The following is a 21,755-nucleotide window of genomic DNA, read 5'->3' as shown; positions in this document are numbered from 1 at the left end:
ACTTTCCAGCTTTAAACTTGGAAGACAAGTGTAAAATCAAGTCGATTGGTGATAAATTTTTATTTTCTTCTAAATGTAATTTATTTGCGGAAGATCTTAGAAGACATTAAAAATCTCGCGACACACTTTGCATGCATTCGTGATACACCAGTGTGTCGCGACACAGCGGTTGAGAAACACTGATCTAGAAAATCAAGAAAATCCAAACTATTTTGAATGGGTAGCTATGAAGAGAGCGTAAAAGCTGCAGATTAGAAACAAAGAAATCATTTTTAAAAATTTAAGGTTTGGTTTTTATAATTGACTATTAGTGGCATAATGCGTTGTAATATTATACGATAATAGCTATGAATCAACAATTAAAAGAATAAACTCATTTTCTTTGTGTGTTCATTGAAGGAATTTCAAGAAAGTTAAATATACAATTGCAGTTCTAATTTTTGTTCTAATTTATATAGAAAAATTGCTACATTAAAAATAAATGGTTGATTGTTTAGTAATTAATTCAATAGCCATATGAATAATTTCTCAAAGCTATATTAATCAATTAAACCTACTCATTATTCCACATTACTAAAACTTATTTTTCCTTACAGTTTAATTCAGACCATTAAGTTATTGTATTGAATTACCAGCGATAACTATCAACATGTACTTCCCTCCTAGCCCTCAGTGATAGAATTTAAATAATTGTAAGACGCAGACGTGTATTCTTGAAAGAAATTACCTATATACTGTACCGATTTCTGTCAACTTATGTCTAACAATGGGTGGGTGCATCGGTACAGGAGGAAAGCAATAGGATAGAAGAATCACTGACAAAGAGGGACAAATACTAAAACAGTTTAATTAATATGATAAAGTCCGCTAAAGACAATAAATAATATTATGCGATGTAATGTGTGGGATATTTGGATGGCCATTTTGCAGTAAGAAAATCTACATATCCTTTTATAGACAACCAACATTTCTTTGCTACTGACAAGTTGCATAGAAGCTACGGAATGTTATAGATTTTAAAAAGCGGATTATGGATAGTCACTGTTACCCGTCAAGATGTTAACGAATAATTTTCATTAATGAACTCGGCCGAGATAATAGCTCTAGCTGTGTATTGCAAAAAATAAAATAAATAAATAATAATTAAAAAATTAGTTTTCATTCATGAGATCGTGTGGAGTAACGGAAGGACGAACTTACAGTACAATCTTACATAACACATTGCGATATCCTAGTAAAAGACGCTGAAAGCTTTTTCAATCCCAGTAATTTTAGATGCGAACGTACGTACACAGAACATGCGGCAAATATAACAAAGGCGCATTGTTAAATTGATGCATTAAATTTCGCGACATGTAATAAAGAAATAAGAAGCATCATCTTGAATAATCAGTGCATCACCCTGAGAATGAATAGAGTACTGAAATGTGAAACATGATAAATAAATTACTACTGAATTGCAATAAAATACAAAAGATAAAGTACAAAATAAAAAAAAAAAATGTCGATAATTAATTTCTTACAATAGCTAAATTTTGCATTACGCCTTTCACTCTGTCGGGACACACACTGGTTGCGGAACATTGTGTTAAACAGTCCAGTGAATCACATCCATCACTGTCTTTCCACCGTGACACATTTCACAGAATACCTGTTTTACTTTTCTGAAGCCGGTTCGCAATTTATCCAATTAGGTTGATTTTGAGTTTAATGTCCCTTTCAGCAGCGAGGCTATATGAGACGGGACCTACTGATTAACGTGGAATCCGAACGGAATCGAACTTCTGAGCTTCTACCAGGAAACGAACCTAGGTCCCTCACGCCAAAGGCGCGTACAGTAACCGCTTAGCACGAAGGAGCTCGTTTATTCAATTAGGAATGGCAAAAGTATACATATAAAAAAAGCCAATAGACCAATAGCGGAATATCAATCAAAGACATACCTAAGAGGACATTTAAAATATGTAAGACAATTAGAACCTGTGGGTTAAATTGACTTCACTTCCTACTTTAAGTGCTTAATTATAAAATTATATTTCCATAGAGTGTGTACGATTACACAGTAGGAAAATTAAACCACATGATCGGGTCGTAGTTATCAAGAAATGATTAAACTTACAGTCATTCTATGATTAGTAGTCACTAACCACTTTTTACTGTAGCTGTTGTTATTTCTTGTTTTATTACCGGTACCTGTTTGCTAATATTTGCTGATACCGTAACTTTTTAAAAAATCAGTATTAATTTATTTTTTCTCTTGAAGGGTAAACGAGTAGTCGGAGAAGATGGTGTGGAAGCAGTAAATGACATGTTCCATGAAAATAATATGCTACAGAATGAAAACAATAATTTACGCACTCGAATAAAAGCAATGCAAGAAACAATCGAGACATTGAATATAAAGAATTCACAGCTTTTGGCTGAAAAGGCAACTGGAAGTTGGATCAATTCAGGTTTGTAAGCTTTCTGTTATTTGTAAGCACATGGAGCAGAGTAAGTCATTTTCATATTTATGGGCTCAGATTTTTCTGTCTGCATAATAAACTGCTAAATTTTCATAGCAATTTGTATATTTTGGGTTTTATGTAGCATTTGCGGCACCGAAGGAAATTATTATTATTTTGCTCTTAACGTTGACAAAATAATAATAATAATAATAATAATAAAATAAATTTTCTTTTGTATATCACAAACAAATATAATGAAAAATAAAGAGGAGAAAAATTAATGACAATTATATTTAGAGAGAGAGAACTGTCATTCTGCAGCTTGTCTAAGCTGGTACCTTAGTTTAAAGTTTTGATATGGCACCTTTTATTAAATGGCGACTTCATAATGATGTCAAGAAACGGAAAATTGGGATTACGATGTCCAGGAAGTGAACCTTTATTTGTGTAATAATTTAATTTCAGCAAAGTGGTAATTTCCTAACTTATATTGCAGCCAATTGCTACGTAGATCCGTTTCCTTTTTAAATTTTTTGAACGTTTTAAGTGGAACAATACTTCTCTTTTGTCCATTTCAATAATAAAAAAAAAAAATAATAATAATAATAAAAAACAAGGGGCGTACCAAAAAGAAATATTTCTTGGCCAATGCTATGAAACTGAATCCCTTACCAAAACTTCAAACAACTATAAAAAATTAGAAGAACAAAAAAGAGGGTACTGCTAAGATCCTATATTTTTGATAATGATCTTGTTGCCAAAAAGTAAGCTGAGGTCTTGCATTTCGAAAGGATATTGAGTCGCTTTACTTTCAACTGTAATAAAATGTCTAAACGCACGTGGTTTCTTTGTTGTAAATTGTACGGCTAGTCTCCAATAATATATTGTGTGGTCCGTGGTGTGTTTTTTTTGAAGGACTTTACAACATGTAAAATAAAATGGACTTTCTATAGAAACATGTATCGTTGAATTTATCTATATGTAAGACTGGAAAAGAACCATTCTGTTAAAGAGGGAATACAGTGATATGCTGTTTTGTACACGTCAGTAATAGATTATAGTAAGTGTATCGCATTTTTCATTTACATTGCATTTCTATGATTTGTGTAGCAAATTGCCACGCGATACTTTAAAATCCTGGTATTTATTTAGTATTAGATATACTCGTACTGTGACAGCTTTTGTGATAAATAGACCAGTGAGATCTTTCGAAAATTTACTGAAAAAAAAACTTTCAAGTAACAATATCAGTGGCAGAGTTCGGAAATATCAGTTCTTTTTTCACACTGTGTAATGTAAGAGAAACCTAACGATAGAACAGTACTTAATATCTACCAAAAAGTCACCGGTCAATACGCTAGGACATCGCCGTAAGGAATCCAGAGCAACCTGCACGACGCCAGTCACTTGTTTCTGTACAGAAGGCGTTATCAGAGATCGTGCAATGGACGAGGAGTCAGTTTGACTGAGAATGGCGCACAGACAAGAACTTAGTGAGTTCGATAGGGTGTCATCTTCGGCTGTCATATTGCGGGTTTGTCGAATCGTGCCATTAGTGCTCAACTACGCCACTCAAAATCAACGGTGGGTGATGTAATCCTAAAATGGAAACATCACGATGTCACCAGTATCCGTAAACGGCTCGGACGACCCAAGAAATTGACTGACAAGGACCAAAGAGTGCTGAAACGAGTGGTATCTAGCAATCGCCGTCAGACTGCATCTGTCATCCAGCACGAGTTCCACACAGCATCGAGCACATCAGTTTCACTGAATACTGTCAGGGCAGAACTGCATACAATTGGTTTCCATGGTAGAGCAGCTGCTCACAAGTCACACATCACTCCAACGAACAAAGGAGATTGGCATGGTGTACAGCTCATCGAAATTGGACCCTAGACCAATGGAAACATGTGTTATGGAGTGATGAATCACGCTACACGTATTTCATGTCAGATGGTTGGGTGTGGGTATGGCGACAACCCGGGGAACACCTCTTGCCAGACTCCATTGTGCCAACAGTGAAATTTGGTGGTGGTGTAATGGTGTGGGATGCATACTGTTGGTTCGGTTTAGGCCCGCTTGTTTTTATGCCTGGTAACATGACGAGTGCAAATTATCTGGACATTTTGGACAATTCAGTGCTCCCCACATTGTGGAAATTCTTTGGAATGGACACATGTTACTATCAGGATGATAATGCCCGTTGCATAAAGCTGCCAATGTTATGCCATGGTATGACGAGAACAATGTACGTCTCCAGTGGCCTGCTAAATCGCCTGATTTGAACCCCGTTGAACATCTGTGGGATGAATTGGAGCGGCGTTTAAGGTCCAGACCAATTCTTCCAATTTCATCTGCCGCACTTGGAACCGCTTTGCAGGAGGAGTGGGCTGCCATCTCACCTGATACCTATCAGCAACTGGTGGAAAGCCTCCCTCGGAGGATACATGCTGTGATCTAGGCCAAAGGAGGCCCTACCCGTAGGCTTTGTGGTGGCAAACACCATATGCGTCGTTTTCACGAAGTTCTCCGGTTTTCTTTTATTTTCTTCATTCCATCATTTCTTTCAATATCATAATCACAGTTTTCTCTAACCTTGGAGAATAATCATGAGACATTAAAGTGAAAAATAAATAAATAAAAATGAAATGAAGCAGATTTTGCACAAGATTTTTTTCTGGTTTATGTTTTACATTTTAATTTTTAATCTGCACATTTTAATGAGAATCGAAAAACAAAAAGAAACTATCTTTTTCTAAAAAAATGCCTCTTAGCCCACTAGACTTTTGTTCCAAGTACCTAGCTAAGACATTAGCGCTGAAATAGTCCAGTTCCTTCACATTGCTGATATTTGTAAGAATTTTCATCCGTCCACAACAATAAGTATCGATAAGCGTTTGGTAACTTCCTTGCACAACTTTTTGCATCGGCATAGCATCATCACTGCTTCAAAAATTACTTTACTACGTTGTAAATTGATACAAATTTACTCAGATTACTTGCAGAGGTAGTAATGGTGTCATTTTGTAGCAAAGTTTTGACTCACTTAATGCATGGTATCGAATAGCTCCACGCAAACGCTAGTGAACAAAACGCAAACGCTGATTCCGAACGCGCTCACTCTATGCTTTGGTCTGAAAAATTAAAGCTTTGATTTGTGCAAGTTTTTTAGTTCTGGGGATTCATCAGGGATAAAATTTATAAACCACCCTTACCAGCTTTTCTCACTGAGGTCAGAGAAAAATCTACGCCGCAGTTGAAGAATATACTGGTGTATGTGGCAGGAAGTCGATTTCAGTTGGGATGTCTGCAAAATCACATTAAACCTGACTAAATATAAAGTAAAAATTTAAAAAAAATACATATATTGCTACAAAATGATACCAAAACCAACTCTGAAAGTAGTTTGAATAATTTATATGAATGTGTGCCATTGTTTTCAAAAAGTAAACTGGGGTCTTGCATCTCGAAAAGCCATTGAGGCGCTTTACTTACAACTGCAATAAAATGTCTAAATGCACATGGTTTCTTTGTTGTAAATTCTACGGCCAGTTTTCAATAATGTGTTGAGCGGTCCGTGGTCGATTTTTTTAAATAACTTTACAACACCTAAAAAGGAAATGGACTTTTGATAGGAACATGTATCGCTGAATTTTAACTGTATGTAAGACTGAAAGAGAATCTATTCTATTTCAAAGGAATCTATTCTGTTGTAAAGTCCTTTTGGAGCATCCTAACTTCGCCTCATATTTCCTTTCATTCTAATTTTTTTTCCATGGATACTATTAATTCTTACCGGAATCCCTCTAGGTCTCACCACATGAGTTCTTGAACTATAGTCAAGGCACTCAAAGCGGCTTTTGAATCGATTTTGGCCAAACAGTGAGGCGTGTATAGAAGCATTCAATTGCAATGCAGAACTATTCGCTAATGTATCCACAATCTTCAGTAATAGAATAAAGTGGGACGGAGAGTCCCACATGAGTTGACTACTGCTTCGAAAGCAACATGATTAAACGTCTGTGTTTCTCTGTCTGTCTTATCATCTTCAGGGGTAGGATTCATTTCTAGATAGAGGACTGAAGTGCATTGATCTGTATTTTACGTCCTTATACAACACCGAAGGTACGAAAGACAGGATCCTGGACTCCGAATCACAACCAGGGCTTGAATCCGGTGCAGTTGGTAGTTGCACAGACCATCATGCAAGATCAGTCCTTACGGTGGTTCTTCACGAAATGATCCTGTCTTCACGAGAGCTGGATTAGAGAATCATGCTACTGGTTCCACGATGAGAAGTGAATGAATTATAGCACTGTCATGATTGGTTGGCATTAAATACACCAGTCCTGAATATGATGCATGGTGTCCCTGGTTCGACCCCAGCTCGCGCCAAGTTAATTTTTTGGTGAATGAACACCGTGTGCGTGGATTTGCTCGTGGTTCTCCCGTTTCCTCTCACTGTCTTCCATTTCACCATTTCATTCATTTCTCATCATCACCGTCTCCTTTAACCTAGCCGGCATAACTGTGAGACCTGAAACTCAATTTCATTTAATTTCATTATATTGCGAGCGGTGATAATTAGAAATAATGTAAGTAAAAGGCTAATAGCCACCTCAAGAAACAAATCTCATCACTAGGAAGTACTTTCGAAAAACATCGTCTTCATCGTCAGCCTAGGCACTCTTCAAAATACCATTTAAAAAAAATAAAAGGAATTTTAAAAATGTACGAAGTAAAAATCTTGTCACTAGAATTCTCCGTTAGGACATCAACTTATATGGACGGTAGGTGGGAACTGTTGACGAAGTGATCCATTTATTGGACAACTTCTTTAATTTACATTACGCTCTATTATTCTGAAATCCATAATCTTCATGAGCATTGGAAACAGGTTATTGCTATAATGTTTTGAATTTTTAGGTATCTTACTTTGTTACAAGTTTGTCTTTGTAAAGAGGAAGCTCATTAGAAGGTGTTTGGGCATTTAACAATTTCTTTCTTGGTTTTCGTAATTAGTTTTTATTTTAGTCATCAAAAAGTCACGTAACCTATGATGCAAATTCAACAGAATAGTACAACCTCCCATACTTCACATGTCGCCCTAGAGTGTTTATAATCGGTGATACTACGATAATTGTTCATAATTTTCGAGCCACTGTGGCCACTGCCGTCTCCCAACCTCACTCCACCAGACCTTTTTTCATATGGAAATATCTGAAGGCAGCAGCTTACACAATGCACTTTGGGTAAACTGTGGGCCAATATTGAACGAACTGTGGACATTATTTCACGCGGAAGGGTCCAGAGCGTGTCCAGGACGATGATCATGTGAGTGTACATGTGTGAAGTAGTAAATGATGATCATTTTCAACATCTTTCATAGTACTTTCATGGATTGCGTGACTTTTTGATCACACTGTACTTCAAACATTGTACATGAACATTTATTTTCATTGTTTTAATTTTAGGTTCCGATTCTGATGTTTCTGAGATGATCCAGGGCTACGTAAAGGAAATCGAAGAACTTCGTACAAAGTTGTTGGAGTCAGAGTATACGTGTCAACAGCTAAGAAAACATGCAACTCGTCCTCCCACACGTTCAAGTATGAGTCCCCATGTACCCATAGCTGGTAGGATGCTTTTTGTGTTTTGTCCGCTTTAGTTTAATGCAGTAAACAAACACCTTGTTTACTGCTGCATGTAATTGGTGATGGGCGTAAGTTAAGACTTCCTGTATGATGTGGTTGTCTTCATTTTAGTTATATACTTGGAAAAGTAAACTGTTTGTGTAATATTCTTTAGTTTCTTGTAGAGGTAATGCATGCTTCTTTTGCTAGTTTTAATGAACGATCCATAACCATAGTAATGTGATGCATAATGTGATTCAAAGAACTCAGATTTAACCTGCATTCAGAACACACGAGATCCATACTAGGTCTTATTTTGAACACGTGTACAATTTGAAACCCTTCCACTACTAGCTGGCTACTTGCTATAGTTCTTCAGAATTATTATTCTGTTGGACAAAAGCTTTGTAAATACAAGGAAAGTAATTATTGGAACTTCTAGGAAACCTGGTAGCTAGCATGCGTGTTTATTGTGCGCGTTGTCGAGGGCTATATTAAACTAATAAAAATATACTGTTCACTTCAAATTAGACATTGTAACACTACCAGAAATTAATGCCAGTAGCCACGTAGATTCATGTAAGTGATTTAATTTGTTCAGAGAGGTCACATTATAAGTGACTCTGAGACCGTTTAGCGATACTCTTAAAAGCATGATAAACAAGTTTTTTCCCTGTTGGTGTAGTGGCTAGTGCATGCTCCTTTGGTCCACGTGGTCCCGAGTTCGATTCCCAGTGGGAGAGAATTGAAATTTGAATGTATTACGGTGGTTCCGATTCCACCGTAAACTGTAGGTTCACGTCTCGTATAGCCTTTGTACTGAGAAGGAAAATAAACTTCAATATAAAGAAAACAAGCAATAAACAAGGTAGATCCATACTACAACACTTTTTAAATAGTACACGAGAGGCTTTTATAATAGACAAAAATACACAACAAAATCATTGACATACGTACATTTATAAGCATCTAAAACATCGGCAAATTGATATTTTTTCTTACTTCTTGTTTACTTTGGAACTATTGGTAATTGCGACTGTCACACGAAGGTCATTGGAGTATGTTCATGGCATTTACTTTAAAATAAACCTGTATCATACTAATAGATATAATTTACAAGAAATCATAATTATATTTTAGTCCGCGTGTGTTACGTAGCCGTGCGTGTATTTGAAGGTTGTCAAACGTCAAGCAAATTCTTTTGAAGGTCCGATTTTCGTCGTAACTGCCTTTCAAGGTGTAATTGTGGGATGTAAAGCTGAATTGAAGTACCTTGGAAGTATTCAAGTATATTGTTACTGTGTGATATTTTGATTATGTATTGATTTTAAGTCTCACTATTTTCCCTTGAGAGTTAGAGAAAAGACGATAGATGCAAAATGATGATACAATAATTACTGAAATTATAAAATTAAATAAATCGATTCGTACAATGTCAGTCTACAACCAAACGGTATGACGAGTTTTGGATCGATCTTACAACTCCGAATGTCAATATTTTTATTTTCTTTTAAGAGTATTTAGTTCACATTTGGTAGACTATTGTAGTTCGTAGAGGTGTTGGTTGCTGTCATCAACTTTTAAAAATATTTTTCGGAGCTTATATTATTGAGTGAGTAGTAGTTCATGTTGTTTTATGTCGTTTGTATGTTGTAGAATGTTTTCTATCATATGTCAAGGTATATTTCGGTATTGGTTATTGCTTGTGTGTTTTAATGTGTTATGCATAGGTGTACGTACGTAGTTATAATTAAATAGACGTAGATATACGTATGTTCTTATATGTGTGTCAGTTATATTTGTATGTACCAGGTATGTAGTATGTTGTAGTACCAAATAGGATTTAACATTTGTAACATTTTTATTACACTATAGAGTCAATCCATATAAAATGAGTCGAGGGTTGCTTTGTACAATTTTATAGTCAAATGATTTTTTGTTTGTTTGTGGATTCCAAAATGATTATAGAGTCCAAAAATAATATTCCAACTTAAGTTTTGTCCTAACAAAGATACAGGGTTTCCAAATTTTGATTTTAAAAAAATTCGTTTATTGAAACTTGTACCAGATGCAGATATGTTTTTTTTTTTTTTTTTTTTTTTTTTTTTTTTTTTTTAAGTATTTTTTAATAGCATATTTAGGTAGGTAGATATCCTGAACAATTAAGACTGAGTTACATTCCTTCTTGGGGTGGTGCGCCTTCAAACATTGCAAATTTGTTAACTCCAATATTAACTGTTTAGAGGGATTTGGGTTATTTTGCATGGAAATTTCATTAAACACGTACTGATCATAAGATAGACTATTCTTTTTTGAATAAAATGTTTTTTGTTTCATCAGTCTAGGGTTCACCAGATCTGAGTAGTAAAAGTTAACACAAACCCCTACAAATGCAAGAATCAGTGCGTGTGGTTAAACATAATTGGCTGCCATCGGAGTTAGGAAAACGATTTAAAAAATCAAAGTATTATTTTTGGACTTCATAATCATGTAGGAATCCACAAATAAAAAAAATAATTTGATTATAAAATTATCAACAACCAATTACTTTTTCTCTGGCACGTCCATATAAGCATGTATCTTTAAAGCTTTTTGTTTGTTGTGATAGTCTTATATGTATTGTACTTTCTATTGTTTAGCTCTTCTATTAAGTTGCTGGTGTTTCGTGTATGGGAATTCACTCGGGAAAGTCAAATCAAGGTCCCCATCTATTCCTTGTGATTTCAACGACTATAGTTCTTTATTGACTGAAAAATTAAATTTGAAATTTCGACTGGTTTACTCGGTTTAGTTCCTACATATCGGAAAAAAAAAAAAAACAACAAGCCTTCGATATTGATTCTCCCTGCAGATGCACGACTGATACGCCAGGGATATGAATCAGTACCAAATTTTTATTTTTCTGACGGAAATTTTCCATTCGATTCCTATACTTCCTTTTCCATAAAGTAAGAGTAGCTTACTAATAAACAAAAATCAAAAAGTGAAAAGAGAAAGACAAATATAAAATTCTTTCGGAAACAGATTTAACACTTTGGTTTTAACATAACAATTTACTTGTATCTCAGATACGATTTACTGATATTTCAAAAAATCCGGAAAGTACAATTTACTGGTAGCATAGAAACAAAGTTCATCAGCTGGATAATTTACGCGTGAATTTGTCCAGTCCATATTTTTACTTAACGTAATTTGATCTTTTAGTGAAGTCACATAGTCGGGCAAATTATCATTGCTCCAAAATTGCTACCTCATTTCTTGTTCTGTTCCTACTCTGCACACAAATCTGTATTTCATGTTTTGTAATATTTTAAAGTGACCATTTGTTTCTTGTTTTTCTCTTTTGGCATAGGAAATGCCCCTTTCCCTTCTTTTTGTAGCCAGCCTTCTCCAAATCACGTCATTTAACTAAAAAAAAAAAACCGGTTTAACATGTAACATTTTTAGCGGAGTAGCGTTCTCAGTTTGAATGATAATTGGACTCAATTAATTTTGACTTCAGTCATTACTTTTGTCTGACTGCTGCCAATAATTCGAAAACTAAAGATGTGAAAAAAAAATCCGTTCATACAAATAATTTTGAGTGAAGTAACTCCGCGATAACACTAGAACCACCAAGTGGTATAGAGATTCTCACGGTGACACTGACTGAACTAAAGAAGTCAACATGTAACTTAATTTTTCATTGTATTCTTGTCTCAGTTGACATATTTCTTTAGAAAATAAATTCGTCTCTCGTGATTATTTTCTTTTAATAAGAAACCTGTGCAATTTTAGACAAGTTTTTAACGTACGCGGTTGCCATTTGTTCGAGGTTTTATTGAAGCTTAACTATATTCCATAAGTCTATCTTTCAGGTGAATATTTGATACCCTTGATAACACGTTGTTGGTTTTACTTATTTTACTGATATGGTTATTAGGATAAATATTTCACAGTTGATACATAAATAGCAGGTATTCGAATTTTCAGTTACATAAAATGCAAAAATACGAGAATTCCTATTAAATATTGTCAGGCATTGAAATTGAAACTACATACGCATCAGCACTGATACATGAACACGGAAGAATTTGCAGAGCGTGAAAATGCGCTACAAAATTTTTTATCATGCTTTCTATTTTCTAAATTGCTTTCATTTTTACTAACCTGTAAATCTTTGGTGTAAAGATTGTAGCGAGATCAATATATAAAACGTTTTGTAAGAGTTGGGAAAGATTGTTTGGAGGTAAGACTATTTCAAGCAACTTACCAAACAGGAATAGACTTGGGAACTTTTTCTGGCTTCTCTTAATCTTTTATTTATTTATTTATTTATTTATTATTTTTCGTCGTAAATATTGAAAGGTATACCTATGCTTTTATTGTTTCCTTGTAGGTCAATTTGACTTTTCCGCCATAGAAACAACAGCGTCCCCATCTGTTCAAACGCTGATTGAAGAAGCGAAGAAAGATCTGGAGCGGGATATGAAACAGCTGCACCGAGCGAAATCTCACGAAGGAACCAAAGAAGGAACAGCCCAGGAAGAAAACAAAGAGGGAAAGGGAGATGAAGAAGAAGCCGGTGCGGAAAGCGAAAGTGATGAAAGTGAAGAGAGAGGTAACATAACAGTAAACATTATGAAGGTAATATGTTACGGTTCATATTTTTACGCACATTTTGTATTACCGAATACAAATTTTTCGTACCTATTGGTGAGTAAATGTATTTAACCTTGATAGTAATTTCAGTTGACTATTTTACAACCGTCATGTACACTCATGTCCAAAATGATTGTTGCATATCTATAACTGTCTTCTTGTAAGAGTATAATTTGATAATGATTTTGCAAGGTATTTTTACTACTGATACTATGTGTATAATCGGGAAATGTATATTTGTGGTAAATTTCATACGAAAAGAATTATAAATACGAAAATTAGAGTGAGTAAAACAAAATGTTACTAAATTGACAAGAAAGTCTTATTTTCATTTTATTGTTCTTATTTACTGCTCTCTTAACATGAAATTTGCCACACACGTCTTTGTCCATTATTGACATACTGACATCAATAAGAAATAACTGGCAAATTTGGTAGCAAATTATCAATATATTTATAGACATGCGATAATAATTTTGGATGTGGGTGTACATGACAATTCCTCAAAAGGTAGATTAAAAATTTCTTGCTGATTGTCGTTTTTACTCGACTATGAAGGGTCTTTGTTTTATATAAATATCGAACTTCTGGGGAAGAATTATAACACACTGTGAATATCAACCAACAGTGGGCATCAGTTTACTACTACTTCTTTTTAGTAATTTATTCATTATATATATATATATTACCGTGTTTACTCGCGTAATAGTCGCCTCCGCATAATAGTCGCATCTTAAGTTTCAAGTAAAAAAATTCGCCAAAAAGTTTCCTCACATAAAAGTCACAGTCTACGGGATTTTTGTGTTTGTGAACGAAACTTTCCCTCGAAATTGTCCGTCTTGCGCGAATCCGAGCAAAAGAACTTTTCGTGTTTACTGATACGTAACATCATGACCCATCTGTCAGCAGAGATCAAGCAACCTACTTCCACCCTCCATTTTATGTTGACACATTGCTGTATGTATCAAAATTTTAAATTGTTTTGATCATAGCGATAACTGAATAGCAGGTTTCCTCGCGTAATAGTTGCAGTTGAATTTTCACATTAAAAAATTGATACAGAAAGTGCGACTATTACACGAGTAAACACGGTAGTTCATGTTTATCATACGAAATAGGTCGAGAATTAGTGAATATGAAAGACGAATATAATAAAATTTGTTTCATATTGCTTCTAAAGCTTTGCTCTGCATTAACTATAATAATAAAAATTTGTATCTTTGGCTTTTTCTTTCTCTCTCCCAAATTTGTGTTTCAAAATATGCTACGTGTGGGTTTTTTTTAATGAATATAAGTTGATTTACATTTTAAGATATATGCAAGTATAAGTAATATAAATACAAAGAGCGTTCAAAAAGTTTTGTAAAATAGTCCATAACTTTTCTATAGCTAGTACTAGAACCATTATTTTTTGGTTTGTGAATGTACATGAGTCCTTTATGGTGAAGTTGTATAACAAATTCACCATACCGAAAGGTAAACATGACTTCTGGAAGTCCGTTCTTGTCATCGCTGAATGCCGTTTAAAGATACATTCACAATGGAGAAGGAAGTAGACAGCCACACCTGCCAACGGTCGGTCGTTGAGTTCCTGTACAAGACTGGCGATTACTCAGCCACATCCGTCTGACGCAAATCGCTTCTTGTGTATGGGAATGTGACGTTGGACCGTAGCAATATCTAGCAATGGGTACAAAGGTTCCACAGTAGTGATTTCAGTCTGTTGAACCAACACGATCTGGTAGACCATCAGTTGCAGTGAACGGTGTTAAAAACAACATTGATAGATATGTAATCACACGACATCTTGTTGAAGCGACTGGATTATTTGTGGGTAGTGTCCTAATATTATTACAGTCTTTCGGTTACACAAAACTTTGTGCCCGTTTAGTGCCACATCTGCTCACAAAGGAACAGAAACAAATATATTCTGTCAGTCACACACAGAAAAGATCAGGACTATAGGATGGGAAGTGATCCCTCAACCCCTTATAGTCAAGATGTGTCCCCATCCAATTTCTTCTTGTTTGGTTGTCTGAAGCTCCAGCTTCGTGGTAAGCAGTTTGCTACTGACCAAGATCTCATTGTGTGTGTGAAACAGTCATGTAATAGTCAGAGTCCGAGGTTTTACCAAAGTATAGTTACGGCATGGGAAGAACGATAAGCTAAATGTATTACATTGATGGAGGATACATTGAGTAACATGCGTGTCTATACAAAGGACACGAGTACGTGTTCACAAAATTTCGTGGCTCTGGTGCTATTATTTAAAAAGTTATGGCTCATTGTGCAAAACTTTGAGTATCTTTTGTATTTTAATTATATACTGTATTTTGTATATTCACTTCGGTTACGGCTAAATTGGTGGAACATTCCCTCAGTAAGCACAAGGTTTAATTCTCAGCAAGCCCGTGGTAAAGATATTTATTTGTTATTTCAATATTTACACTAAGTTAAAGTTTTCAATGTATTTTATTTTAATTACAGATCTGGAAAACGAAGGAGAAAGTGATAGTGATACTGATACTGAAGAGAAAGGTGTGTTGCCTCTTTTTGATTCTCTGTACATAAAATTCAAATTGCAGTAGCCTGTGAATATGTATACTTGTTTTCCTTGTTTTCTTTGTTTATCTTTGAGTTTTATGAACTATAATGATAATGACTATATAGCGTTACTATCTCTAGTACAGAAAGTATTTATCTTTTGAAAGTAGTTTTGATTAAAATTAAGCCTTTTATGTTACTTACAGAAAAAGTTTCAAATGTAGATACTTAAGTTACTTACTTCTCGGCGCTAAAGCTCTGGATGAGCTTTGGCCTCCTTAACAATCTGCCTTAATTCCCTTCTGCTTTTCGTCTTATCTCATCATCCTTTCACTTTCGTAGTATTTAAGTGGCCCCATGTAGCGTAGTCGCTAACTCTCGCCTTCGGTGCGAGCGGTCCCGGGTTCGATTCCCGGTTGGGGCACTCGGTCGAAAAAGTGTAAAAGGCTTTTGGGCCAGCCATCTTGAGTTAGGTTTTCCTCATTCTCACCAGACAGATGTCGGGATGATACCTAACATACAGGTCCCAGGACACTTCTTTCTTTTTTCCCTTTCCCCGGATAGTGTGCTTGCCGAGAGACGTCATCGATGCCGAAAGCCCAGAAATCTAAATCCTAAATCGTAGTATTCAAGTCGTTCATGACATCATCCACTCATCTTAGTTTAGGCCGTCTTCTTTTCTTGCCTATGTAGAGTCCCCTTTATACACGTTCTTTGACATTGCTATTTGCCACTCTCACATTACTTAGCCACTGTTATTCTCTTTGAGTTGATGAATCTTACTGCCTTCCTTCTTAATTGCATGTCGAGTTCATCGTTCTCGATTTCATTTGCCATTTTCTTTCACCGTCCATAGATCTTTCTTAGTATTTTTCGCTCAAATATCCTTAGTTTCTCTTCTTTTTTTATCGTTAACACCCAGGTTTCTGATCCATTTATCACTACTGATCTAACCATCCTTTCGAGGTTTCGTAACTTCCATTTTTCTTTTAGAGTAAGGTTGTTGACCTCACGTCCAACCCCTGTTCTGAAAGACCGGGATTTTCCTGTTGGGGTTTTCTCCTTTAGCCTTTGTAGATCTTTCTACAAATTGTAAGGCAACAATGCGTTTTAGTCCACCCCGAAAACCTCTAATATCTGCCATATTTTGGGGGCCTTCTTCTACTTCCCACCCAGGGAAGCACACTGTAGAAGTCCAGCAACTTTCCCCGGAAATATTTAATTTGTCATATTTTGTTTTTCGGTAAAGATAAATTCAGGTTGGATAATCTATCAATTTTCACAGTTTATCGCAAGTTCTCAATCAGATAAGATCTTAACTACTGTAATGTGCTAACCCACGTATTTTTTAAAACGTGATTTTAAAAAAAAAAAGTGAAAGAAGTGACCAAAAGTAAAGAAAAAATGCATGTAATTCGCATTAATACAAACCATAATGTCAAAAATTGATATTTTTTATACGATGTATGCAAAAATTTATGTAATATTTGTTTGTTTTTTGTAACTGGTACTTAGTTTCAGTATGCACTTAAATAATAGTTTTAAAGAATACAGACACTGAGTAATGGTGGGATCGTAATTGTAAAGCACATGTTAACTTCACTTTAAGAAAGAGAATGATAAATTCTTTCGGTTCACAAGTTGCTGTGCCTCTCCTAGTATGATCTATGAATATTGAGATGAGTTTATGGTGGAAATCGAACGAGCTAGATCAAAAATCAACGTTCTTGCTTTGCAATCGAATGGACATGGTCGGCCATTCTGACTGAGTCCTTCCTCCCTTTCTTTCCCCTCTCCATGCTCTTTTTGTAATATTATTTCGTGCATTTCATTTTGAGTTGAGTTGATTTTGAGTTTAAAGTCCCTTTCAGCAGCAAGGCTATATGAAACTGGACCTACTGATTAACGTGGAATCCGAACCACATGAGGTCCAGCCTCGAATCGAACCCGGGTCTCCCACGCCAAAGGCGTGTACGCTAACCGCTTAGCCACGAAGGAGTTCGTACTTCATTTTAAAATAGTTTCGGCTGTGTCTAAATTTTGTGCTAAGTAAATCTCAACTCATGATGTTACGTAAAATGTATGTATTGTAAATATAGTTTTTTTTTTTTTTTTTCTATTTATTTATTTGTAGATGATGCAAACTATGGTATAGAATTAGCTGAGTTAACGTCCGAAATCAATCTGAAGCAGAAGTTAATTGAAGAACTGGAATTATCCCAGCGACGTCTGCAAACCATGCGCCAGCACTACGAAGATAAACTGATGCAACTACAAAATCGAATCAAAGCAACACAAGAAGAGCGGGATAAAGTGCTAGCGTCCATTAGTAAGTATTTAATATATATATATATATATATATATATATATATATATATATATATATATATATATATATATATATATATATATATATATATATATATATATATATATGTATAGATAGATAGATAGATAGATATACACTGATAGACATATTGATGTAGATAGATAAATTAAAAGCAAAATTTGAGATTGTTATCATATCAAATTTAAATTCTACGTTTCTTGGTAGTCTTAGAATTGATTAGTTTTATCATCGTGTTAGATGTTCTACATTAGAATGTTGACGAAATTTGCTTGTTTGTTGGTTGTGTTGTTCAGTAGTTACAACATCTTTTTGTCTTTAAACATTCCATTTAGTATTTTATATAACCAACAATTTCCTTTGATTAATTGAAGTATTACATATAAGTTCATTAATTAATCTTCTATTTGAACGTTTTTGTACTCTTATTTCCTTATATAATATAGTGTGTTTAGTTTAAAGCCGACCTCGAGATAAATATGTAAGATAAAAGACCATATATAGCAAATTCTGCTGATATTTGAGCTACTGCAAATGCGCAAATTTTTCGGTGCACATGTCCATTCAGTTTACCGTGTTTCTAGCAATCTTATAGGTTTCCAACAGTGATGTGACTCTTCAGCTCTTTATGTGGATTGTACATGTGCTAAGTTTGTTTCAAATAATTCTCAAAGAAGTCAGGGCTGTTGAGACCTGAGTACCTCAGAATCTTATCAGACCAACAAGCAACGAGAATAGTAACACTTCGGAAACGTGGCTGAAAGTGATTCACTAAATAATATAGCTACGTTTCACCACACTCCATCCACCTCTCCTCTTCCTCTTTTACACACTATCTTGCATCCGTCTGCTACAAGTATACATTCAAGACTGGCACAACAATAAAACAAATGATAAACATAATTGAAAAATGTGGTAAGTGAATATATGGTGATATCGGTTTAAAATTAAACGTACTGTACATGTAAATATATGCAGCACTTTTAATTTTGTCCATCGTCATTGTCTAAGACTGATATAAAGGATTTCATATTACACAAGCCATATTCATTTTTTCTGTTTGAAAAAAAGAAAAACATATTGAAGTAGTGTGGTAAAATTGTTTAAATTATTAATTTGCACTCCACACTAGTAGATATGGAATGAAAAGAAAATTCTCTCCCCTAGACTCACTGACACATGAACATCGATCATCTGCTTGGTATATGTATCAATTTAATTAGCAACGATACGATCAGTTAATCTGTGTTTTTGACGTTTTATATCTCAAACCCAAAGTAACCAGCCATCTACTAATAATTTATTGAAGTGACATAATAACGCCAGTGCCCTAGTCGCACTGCAGATCCACATCTCGTGAGATTAGCGAAGTCAGACAGTGCCAGATTTGGTCAGAGTAAAGATAGGTCACCATTCGTATCCTCGCCAGATGGTGTTACCATTGTGGCGTCCACCCAATGTCGTGAGGATAATTGGGCAGCTACTTGAAACAAAGAAGTAACGAACTACTGTCTGGAAACGGCAGCATTAACGGTCAGGGAGCCGATGTTCTGACCACATCACGTCAGATGTATAAGTGCCACAAACTGGCTGGTAGACCATGGCCCCTAAGGGCAGTTGCGTCAAGTTTCTTTTTATTATTATTATTATTATTATTATTATTATTATTATTATTATTATTATTATTATTATTATTATTATTATTATTATTATTATTATTATTTTAAGAATCTAGTAACAGTGAATTTTCAGTGATGAATCCTTTAAATATCCGTTGTATTCAATTATGTATTATATTGGCAATTAACATCAATAGATGCAATAGATAAATCGAACCCTAGGACTTACAGAAATATGAACCCCAATCTCCCGCTTCCCAAGCAGACCGATGCCGTGTTGCGACATGTGCATTAAGATCATATTTAATCGGAATTCACCGTCGTTGCATTGCCGTTAGAAACTACCTTATTAGCAGAACAACACACAGAAGCAGGTAGGCTCAGTGGTAGAGCGTTCGCCTCTGGTGCGTTTCTGGTTTAATCTCAGTCCATGTGAGTTTGCGACGGATAACATGGTCCGTGGATTTTCTCGGGTTTGTCCTATTCCGTTGTACATTGTCATTTGTAATTCTTTCATAATCATTCCTTTCAATAATATACATCTCCTTTAGCCTACAGAGCATAATTGTGGGACGTAAAAATGAATGATTTATTTCATTTACACTGAGAGACTGGTTTCACTAGGAATTCAGTTGGAAAACATTAACTCGGCGAGCGTGAGATCAGGATTCCAGACACCACCAGTTAGATTATTTTGTTTTATTTAAGTAGACTTTAGTTCGTTCTTATTTGTTTAGAATTCCACAATACAAAGCTGAGAGATCCTTATGATTAATGTAAAGATAGATATTTCAAACAATAAAATAAATGTAAGAAAATTGAATGGTAAACTGTTTTATTTTGTGTAGGTAATCAAACAAATGAGCCAACAGATAAAATCCGTAAAGTTCGTGAGCAATATGAACGGAAGATCGGTGATATGCAAAAGGAGCTGAAGAAGTTACAGGTGGCGAAGAAAGAGCATGCTAAACTGCTCCGTAGTCAGTCACAATATGAATCTCAGTTAAAAACATTGCGCAACGACTTACAGGAAATGAAGAGAACCAAGGTTAGTGGTGTGATGTTTTGTATGCCTTGTGTTGTGTTCATATGTGTATGTGAATTGATAGACTTAGTAAGATTTATACGCACACGTTTTGCTTTATTTTTCTAAATAACAATGAAAAAAATCAAACTGTGAACACAGAACGCACAGGATAAAGACTGCTGTCCATGTCTCTGAAGAGGGAGACTTGTTTTCTTTTGAAATGCTGACTTATGTCCTAACTTTTCTGAGCTGCAAACTGTGCTATGCATAAATATGAGAATTCTTATTGAACAGCTACTTTCGTCCGTCCGTCCGTTTTTTGACAGGTGTCAGAGCTTAATAGTAAGAGATAGCAGTCTTTGGTGTGGATTCAGTGTCCCAAGGATAGGTTTTATATCTCGAAAGGATAGGTTTTATATCTCGCTTAACACTTGGACGCCCAGAATTTTGAATAAACTTAAACGCCCATGGGTAGGCAATTTGTCCTCAATGACCTTGCATATTCGTATCATTAAGTAAATATTGAGGGTAGGTCATAATTGGTTTCTGTTATTTCTATTGTATCTCTTTCTTATCATTTTAGCAGAACACTGTCATAATCAGGGAGACAAGGGGATTCTGGGTCTTAGAGTAAGAGATAATTTTGTACAATTCGTACTTATTTAACTAAATGTCGGTAAATGTTATAAGTTTTCCTTTTATCCCAAGACTAAACAAAATTTTCACACACGTAACATTTTTTTTCCGCATCGTTTTGCCATCTAATGCAGTTTTCGCTTTGAGAGTGCTCTCTTGTGGTGAATAAACACTCTCTGTTGATTTCTCGATATGTTTTCTGTCAGCAAAATATCCTCTGTCAATTTCTCGATAGGTTCAATCCCATTACAAATACGTAGAGCGATGCTATCATTGTGGGGAGGCACGGTGTCTGAATTTTAGGATTTACCTCTGGCGTACGGGGTCCCCGATTCGATTCCCAGGCAAATAAGTTTTTAGTGGACAACATCGTGTTCTTGGGTTTTCTCAGAGTACTCCTGTTTCTTCCCACATTCCCATTCCACCAATTATTCCATCATCATTCACTTGCCTTAATCATCCGTATCTTCTAGCCTAAAAGGATTAATCGTGGGACATGAAACTGAAATATTTCATTTCATTTTCATTTTTGCATTGCTACCATCAACTGCTGTTTGAGTTTGGGACAGTAAACCAGATAAATTGACAGTCTTGCTGTAGAAGAACTATACAGTCCTCCTACACAAAGAAAACTTGATATTTCTGTGAATTTACTCGAGGTTTTAGTAAGTAACGCAAACCTGGCATTTTGTAGACGCTGGTTGCATTTCGTTTGTACGTCAAATCTGAGAAATATCGTTATCTCGATAAAGCAGTTCCAAGCCATTATTCCTTTTCAAAATTGCATACCCTAAATTTGAAATACGAAGTCCGCATCTTCCTATTTTGATACAACGTTGTTTCTATATCCATTAAAAT

At 35.2% G+C, this 21,755-nt stretch overlaps 1 protein-coding gene across 3 annotated transcripts in view; it reads left to right on the top strand.

Moving 5' to 3' along the window:
* The window catches only part of Klp31E (kinesin-like protein 31E), a 272,051-nt gene that overhangs the window by 147,544 nt on the left and 102,752 nt on the right, over nt 1-21,755 (top strand). For 2 of the 3 annotated variants that reach the window (XM_081743115.1, XM_081743114.1), the window contains exons 8-13: nt 2,264-2,453; nt 7,925-8,086; nt 12,462-12,683; nt 15,212-15,262; nt 17,403-17,597; nt 20,083-20,282. In XM_081743115.1, the coding sequence (XP_081599241.1) occupies nt 2,264-2,453; nt 7,925-8,086; nt 12,462-12,683; nt 15,212-15,262; nt 17,403-17,597; nt 20,083-20,282 (1,020 nt within the window). The remainder of the gene's footprint in view (nt 1-2,263; nt 2,454-7,924; nt 8,087-12,461; nt 12,684-15,211; nt 15,263-17,402; nt 17,598-20,082; nt 20,283-21,755) is intronic. The other variant, XM_081743116.1, reaches the window with a different exon arrangement.

Source organism: Thermobia domestica, chromosome 16 (assembly GCF_964235325.1).
Source record: "Thermobia domestica chromosome 16, izTheDome1.hap1.1, whole genome shotgun sequence".
In the NCBI taxonomy this organism is placed as follows: domain Eukaryota; kingdom Metazoa; phylum Arthropoda; class Insecta; order Zygentoma; family Lepismatidae; genus Thermobia; species Thermobia domestica.
This window is presented reverse-complemented; position numbering and strand designations above follow the sequence as displayed.